Raw genomic sequence first — 7782 nt, forward strand, 5'->3', positions numbered from 1 at the left:
GGGCAGGACGGGGGGCACCGGGGCAGAGGGGACACCATGGGGCCCAGGGGTGACACAGGGGTGCCAGGGGTGGCAGCGGGGAGGGTCCCAAGGGTGGCGTGGGGGAGAGAGAGGTGGCCCCAGAGGGTCCCGAGGGTGCCACAGGAGACCCAAAGGAGTGGGAGTCCCAAGGGTGCCACAGGGGCTCAGAGTGACCCAGGGAGTGTCCAGGAGCCCAGGGTGCCCAGGGTGCCACAGTGGGTGTCCCCAGTACCTGCAGGCTGGTGACAGTGAGGCGCCGGGCGTCGTCGGAGTGGGAGGCGACGGGGACGACAAAGGGGCTGTCGGGGATGTGCTCCTCGTTGAACTTGATGGACACTTCATAGTCACCTGGGGGACACGGGACAGTCAGGCGGGGACCCCACACACCAGGACCTCACACAAGGGGACCCCACACATAGGGGCTGTGTCCCCTGCACCCTCCCTTGGGGACACCTGTGCACAGAGACATCCTTATCTGGGGACACCCTCACCTGGGGACACCCTCATACTTGGGGATACATTTGCATGGGGGTCCCCCTTGTACGAGGGTCCCACAGTCCTGGCCCCAGGCTGAGCACCCTTGGGGGTGAGGGGGGCAGGTGCTTGGTGTGCTGGGGGTGTTGGGGGGCAGCCCCCTCTCACCTGGCTCCTGCACCAGGTAGGAGACACCACAGGAGCCGTCCTTGCGGTCCTCGAAGGAGATCTCGGCCTTGCTGGGCCCCTCGACGGCGATGGAGAGACCCCCCGCGCCCGCCTCCCGTGTCCAGATGCTGAACTCGGCTGGGGGGGGGGCACCAGGTCACCCCGGCCCCCAGTGGCACCCCAGGACAGTGACACCCATCACAGACCTGCACCCACCCCCCATGGCACCCAGATCCCCCATAGCAGCCCCACATTGCCCCCACACCCAACTGTACCCAAATCCCCCATCACAGCACCCAGAGCCCCCCAATTTCACCAACATCCCCTCTACCCATAGCACACACCCCCCATTGCCCCCATCACCCAACAGCACCCAGAGCCCCCATTGTCCCCACAATAGCACCCACCTCCCCACGGGCCCCCACACCTCCCTCATTGCCCCCCCATCCCCATCACACCCAGACCTCCCACATCTCCCCAGCTGCCCCAATCCCCCCCATGCCCCCATGCCTTCCCCATACCTGGCTGACCCCCCCGTTCCCGGCAGACCCCCCATACCTGGTGTGCCGGCCACGGCGCGCTGAAGGCCGGTGCCCCCCGCGCGCACCTTGTGGGCGCCGCCCTCTCCCAGGGGCCCCACGGTGAACTGGAAGGGGCTCCCGGGCACGTGCTGGCCCCGGAACTTGACGCTGACGGTGTGGGCACCCGTCTCCTGGGGCACGAAGCGCACGCTGTAGACCCCCGCGGCCCCCGGCACCACCTCGGCCTCGCGCCGCTGCCCCGACGGGCTCAGCACCTGCGCCGTCAGCTCCTGCACCGACGCCTCGCCTGCGGGCACACACCTCATCACCCCGGGCACCTGGGCACCCCAGCGTTACCTCCACATCACCCCATCGTCACCCCATTACCGTGCCACTGCAGCACCCCATCACTGTGGCACATTGGCACCCTGTCACCAGGGCAACTTGTCACCACATCGCTCCATCATCCTGTAAATCTGGCACCCAACACTAGGGCACCCCAGCACCCCATCTCCTCATTACCACGTCACTAGAGCACCCCAGCACCAGGGCACCCTGGCACCCCAGAACCCTGCCAACCCCATCACTAGGGCGCCCTGGCACCCCAACACCATTGTCACCCTGTTACCCCATCACCCCACCACCCCATCACCAGGGCACCCTGGCACCCCCAGCACTCAGTCACACTGTCACTGTCACCTCACCATCCTGGCCCCAGGGTGCCCTGACATCCAGACACCCACTAGAGCCCACGTGCACCCCCTGTGCCCCTTCACACACAGGACACATGTGCACCTGCCAGCCTGCACATGTTCACACGAGCACAGTCACATGGGAGTTTGCACACTCGTGCCAAGGGCACACACAACCCTCAGTGGGTGTGGACCCTCCATGAGCACACACCCCCCCTGTGAGCAGCTGTGCACCCCCTGTGAGTGCACACACAGCCCCTGTGAGCACACACACACCCCTGCAAGGGCACTCCCCCATGCAAGTGTGCTCAGCCCTCATGCAAGCCCACTGCCTTGCACAGCCAGCCCTGTGCAAACCCAGCCCTGTGCACACATGTACTGGTGCTCCCCTACACCCAGTCCTTGTGCAAACACTCCCCTGCACTCACACACCCCTCTCACACGCCCAGCCCTCGTGCAAGCCCAGTGTCCTGCCCCAGAGCACGTGGCCCTCGTGCAAATGCACCCGCGTGTGCCAGTGCAGCCACCCCCGTGCAGGCACAGTTTCCTGCTCACCCAGCCCCTATACAGGCACAGTTTCCTGCTCACCCACCCCTGTGCAGGCAGTGCCCTGCTCACCCAGCCCCGTGCACCCCCAGCCCTCGAACCCCCCGTAGGACGCACCCTCGTGTGTGCGCGCGGGGGCCCCGAAGGCGCCGATGCCCTCGCGGGGCCCGAAGGCCCCGAAGGTGCCGAAGGGCTCCGGGGGGGCTCGGGGGAAGGCGCCGCCCACGCGGGTCGACTCCTCCACGTGCACCTCGCGCGTGGTCTCCCCGCCGCGCGTCTTGCTGATCTCGGTGCGCTCCGTGCGCGTGTACGTGTGGCTGCTGCGCGTGAACGTGCGCGTCAGCCGCTCCTGCGCCGACACCATCTGGAACCAGTTCCCTGGGGAGCGCCCCGCGGGGACACACGGGGACAGCGGGGACACACGGGGATGGCGGGGACACGGGGGGACCACGTGGACACGGAGGGGACCACAGGACGTGGGCACAGGGAGGGAGGAGAGAAAGGTGCCCGGAGGAGTGGCGGGGACATGGGGATGTGGATGGACACAGGGTTGGATGAATGCGGGGATGGATGTAGGGATGGGTGGAGACACGAACAGGTGGAGACAGGGATGGTCACAGGGATGGAGACAAGGATGGACACAGGGATGATGGAATCACGATGGGTGGAGACACGGGTGGTCACAGGGATGGCAGTAGGGGTTGGTGCAGGGAGGGATGGACACGGGGATGGATGTAGGGATGGTTGCAGTGATGCATGGAGCCATATGTGGATGAAGCCAGGGATGGACACAGGGACAGAGGATGTGGAAGGAGGTACCGGTGAGTGGTGGCACAGCCGGAGGGACGCACGGACACAGGCGCAGGTGCACGGAAGGACACGGACACAGACACACAGCAGGGAGAGAAGGAAGAAAGAGGGAGAAGTCAGAGCTGGAATGGCTGAGAGGCGTCTCAGCCCATGGAGGAGGAGGAGGATGGAGGAAGAAGGAGGAGAGGAGGAGGAGGAGGAGGAAGGCCAAGCCTACCTGGGATTTTGAGGTTGAGGTCACAGGTGCTGCCGACAGTGGCGATGGAAGGTGCCTGCCGCCGGCGCGTGATGCTCTCCTTCATCCGGCCCTCACCCGTCACCTTCACCGTGAAGGGGCTCCCTGCAGGACAAGGTCACCTCAGGAAGCTGTCACCCCCCCGGGGGTCCAGCGCCCTGCACTGCACCCCTGTGCCCCCCCTCGTCCCCCTGGCCCCACCTGGGACGTGTTTGTCAGCAAACTTGATGTTGATGATGTAGTTGCCGGGCTCAGTGGGGCAGTAGGTGACCTTGCAGGTGCCGTCCTCCACGTCCTCACAGTTGATGTCCACCTTGCTGGGGCCCTCGATGGACAGGCCCAGCCCACCATAGCCTGGGTGACCACGGGGACACACTCAGAGGTGTCCCATGGTGGCTCTCCCTGTCCTGGACATGGCCACGCCATGGACACCACCCCAACCCAGCCATCAAAGCCACCACCCCATCCTGGCCGTGGCCACGTCATGGTCACCACAGCCCCACTCTCTCAGCTGCACTGTGGCCACAGACACCACTCCATCCTGGCCGTGGTCACACCATGGCCACAACCATGGCCACCACTCCATCCTGTGCTGGCTGCAGCTGTGGCATGGCCTTGGCCCTCAAATCATTCTGGTCATGGTCACACCACCACCACAGCCACCATCCAACCCCAGCCCCAGCGACCATCCTGCCTTGGCCATGACCATGGCTACCATCCCTTCCTGGCCATACATAGCCTTGGCCACCACCCCACGCGGCCATGGCACACCACAGCCATAACCATGGCCACCACCCCATCCTTGGGTGGCTAAAACCAACACATGGTCACGGCCACCATTTCACCCTGGTCATAACCACAGCCACCACCCCGTCCTGGCCCTGGCCGTGGCCAACTCCTCCCGTGGCCTCACCGGCGCTGCGCGTGTCCACGATGAACTCGGCCACCTCGAAGGTGTGGCCCTCCAGCAGCCCTTGGCCCCACACCTTGACCCGGCCCGCGTCGCCGATCTCCGACTGCCCCACCAGGATCTTGAAGGGGCTGTTGGTGACGTGCTGCCCACTCTTCCGCACGCTCACCACGTGCTCGCCCACCTCCTTGGGCGTGAATGAGATGCCTGGGGGGACACCACGGTCACATCCCACCATCAACCCACGGCCACCACCACCAGCCCCTGGCCAGACACCCAGCCCTGGCCATCTCCTCCAGCCCTTGGCCACCACCACCAACCTCTGGACAGTTCTACCAGCCCGTGGTCACCATGACCAGCCGCTGACCATCTCCATCAGTCCCTCATCACCACCCACATCCCCTGACTATGGCCACCAATCCCTGGCGACCCAACGCCACGGGGCCACCCATCCCTGCGACTTCACAGCCCCACTGTCCCCTGTCCCACCAAGTCCCCAAGTCCCACATCCCCCTTTCGTGGGCCCATGTCCCAGTTCTACTGTCCCCACAGTGTCCCCACGGTGTCCCCACGGTGTCCCCGTGTCCCCACGCACCGATGTGGCGGTTGGGCAGCCTCTTGAGCAGGCAGGGCTCCTCGTTGCCCGAGGGTGCCCGGATGGTGGCCGCCAGCAGGCTCAGGTCGGTCTCTGCGATCTTCAGCGACACGTCGGTCGAGGTGCCCACGTTGAGCTGGGACGTGCGCATGGAATCATCCCCTGCAGAGACACCGTCGGAGAGGACATCAGCTCGTGGTGGGGGCCGGGATGGATGGGGTCCCAAAGGTCATGGGATGGTGTCCCCAAGGCCCCACGAGGTCCCCACGGTCACACGGAGAGGACCCTCAGGGCCGGGGGTTGCCCAAAGACGTGTGAATAGGGTCCTCAAGTTCATGGATAGGGACCCCACAAGGTCCACATGTGATATGGTCCCCAAAGCTACGTGAGGTCCCCGTGGCCATGAATTGGGGTCCCCAAAGCTCCATGAGGTCCCCATGGCCATGAATTGGGGTCCTCAAAGCTCCATGAGGTCCCCATTGCCATGAGTTAGGGTCCCCAAAGCTCCATGAGGTCCCCAACGCCATGGGACGGGGAGCCCTGTTGGCCAGGGTTGGACAAGGGACATCACAGCTGTTTGACGGGGTCCCAGTGGCCACGAGGAAGGTGTCCCCGTGACCCCACGGGTGTCCCCATGACCACGCCATAGTCCCCATGACCCCGCAGGTGCCCCCATGGCCACATGGAGACCCCAAGGACCCCCAGGCCCCCCAGCCCCTGCTGCCCCTCCCCGTCTCACCGGTGATCTTGGCGGTGAAGGGGCTGCCCGGGATGTGTTTGTCGTCGAAGCGCACGATGATGCTGTAGTCACCGGGGGCTGTGGGCAGGTAGGACACGGTGCACGTCCCGTCCTTGTTGTCCTGGCAGGTGATCTCTGCCTTGGAGGGACCTTCCACTGCCAGCGACAGCCCACCTGGGGGTATGGGAGGTGTCAGGAGGCACCAGGGATTTCCAGCCCCTCCTGGTAGCACTGGGGGGGTCCCCGTGACCGTCCCAGCTCCCCTTGGCCACCACTGACCCTCTCCGGCGTCCTTGGTGACGATGGTGAAGGTGCAGGGCTTGTTGACCATCCCGTGGCTCAGCCCCGGCCCGTAGGCACTGACGTGGCGTGGGTTGATGGCGTCCACGTAGAACTGGAGGGGACTCCCTGGGGACGTGGACAACGACAGTCAAGGGCCCCACGGGGACACCCCAACCCAAGGGGTGACCAACCAGGGACCCAACAGGGACACCCAACACCAACCAGGGCAGGGTGGTATCGACCTTCCTCAGCCCCCTCCCAGTGCCCCAGTGGCTCACCAGGGATGTGGTTGCCGTCGTAGCGGATGTCCATCTCGTGCAGCCCCTTCTCGGAGGGGGCGTAGTGCACCGTCACCGTCCCGTCCTTGTTGTCCGTGATGTTGGGCCGCGCCGTCTTCCCCGAGGGCATCCGCACCTCGCCTGGGGGCACCGTGTCAGCGGGGGCACCCAGGGGGGCTGGTGCCTCACGGGGTGCTCCCTGTCCCCCTGACCCCGCCCTGTACCTGTGATCTCACCCTTCTGCACCGTGAAGGGGATGACGAGGTTGAAGGGCCGGAGGTTCTCAGCGGTGGCCGGGGGCTCGTCCGTGGCCTGATCGTATGGCAGAGAGGAGGGTGAGGACCCCGTGGTGGGCTCCCAGCCCTGGGGTGGCCGTAGTGGGGGGTGAGAACCCCGGGCTCCCAGCCCCAGAGTGACCCTCGCAGCCTCCAAACCCCACAGTGCCCACCATGACCCTGGCCCCACGGGGCTCACCATGGTCACCCAACCCCATAGTGCCCACCATGGTCTAACCCTAACCCTAACCCTAATCCTAACCCTAACCCTAACCCTAACCCACCATGGTCTCCCAACTCTCTTAGCTCCATGATGGCCACCATGGTCCTGACACTGTCCCAGGGTGCCCACCAGGGTCTCGCAATTCCATGACTTCCATCATGGTCACCCACCCCCATGTAGCCCATTGTGCCCTCATTACTCCTCACTGACCAGCCCTCTGTCCCCACCATGATGTTCAACCCCCCCACAGTCTCCCTGCTCCATGGTGTCACCCTGGTCTCCAAAATCTCTGCCCCATGGTGCCCTCTGGGCCTTCAACTCTGCCCCTTGGATCCACCGCAGTCTCCCAACCCCCTGGCACCCACGGTGGTCTCCCTACTCCGTGCCAGAGATCTCCCAAACTCTGCCCCATGGTGCCCACCCCGGTCCCCCACGCACCAGGACGTGGAAGGGGCTGTTGGGGACGTGCTCCCCGCCGAAGCGGATGGTGATGACGTATTTGCCGGGCTCGGGCGCGGTGTAGAAGATGTCGAAGGTGCCGTCGTGGTTCTCCACCACGTCCACGTCCAGCTCGGCGCCGTCGGGAGTCGACACCTTGCAGGTGACCTTGCCCTGTCCCGCCGCCTTGGCGTCCACCGTGATCACCGTCTCCTCCCCGATCTGGATCGTGGGGCCCAGGCAGGCGCCTGCAGGGGAGGGGGGGGTCAGGGCCGCGGGGGGACCCCAAACCTACCCCCCAAGTGCCCCCCCCAGCCCCCCAACTGCCCCCCCGGCGCCACTTACCCAGTCCGTGGCCCCCAATGGATACTGCAAGAGAGACCAGGGAGAGCGGTGAGAAGGGGTTGGGGGCTGGTTGGGGGGCCGGGGGGGCCGAGGGGGCCGGGGGCTTCCGGGGGGGGCCGGCACATCCTGTCCTGGGGGCACCCTCTCATCCCCACTGCGCCATGGGGCAGGGCTGGGGGGTGCTGGGGGGTGCTGGGGGCAGCAGTGGGGCAGGTGGGGGTGCTGGGGGG

General features: G+C 65.8%; 1 protein-coding gene across 1 annotated transcript in view; it reads right to left on the bottom strand.

Moving 5' to 3' along the window:
• The window catches only part of FLNC (filamin C), a 32596-nt gene that overhangs the window by 6451 nt on the left and 18363 nt on the right, over positions 1 to 7782 (bottom strand). The window contains exons 29-41 of the mRNA XM_027704858.1: positions 7553 to 7576; positions 7208 to 7455; positions 6496 to 6583; positions 6272 to 6412; positions 5991 to 6119; positions 5712 to 5885; positions 4973 to 5134; positions 4381 to 4584; positions 3669 to 3821; positions 3450 to 3572; positions 2540 to 2800; positions 1222 to 1491; positions 772 to 801 (exon numbers count right to left, since the gene is read on the bottom strand). Coding sequence (XP_027560659.1) covers positions 772 to 801; positions 1222 to 1491; positions 2540 to 2800; positions 3450 to 3572; positions 3669 to 3821; positions 4381 to 4584; positions 4973 to 5134; positions 5712 to 5885; positions 5991 to 6119; positions 6272 to 6412; positions 6496 to 6583; positions 7208 to 7455; positions 7553 to 7576 — 2007 coding nt within the window. The remainder of the gene's footprint in view (positions 1 to 771; positions 802 to 1221; positions 1492 to 2539; positions 2801 to 3449; positions 3573 to 3668; positions 3822 to 4380; positions 4585 to 4972; positions 5135 to 5711; positions 5886 to 5990; positions 6120 to 6271; positions 6413 to 6495; positions 6584 to 7207; positions 7456 to 7552; positions 7577 to 7782) is intronic.

This window comes from Neopelma chrysocephalum, unplaced genomic scaffold (genome assembly GCF_003984885.1).
Source record: "Neopelma chrysocephalum unplaced genomic scaffold, ASM398488v2 Primary Assembly neopelma1_293, whole genome shotgun sequence".
Taxonomy (NCBI): Eukaryota; Metazoa; Chordata; class Aves; order Passeriformes; family Pipridae; genus Neopelma; species Neopelma chrysocephalum.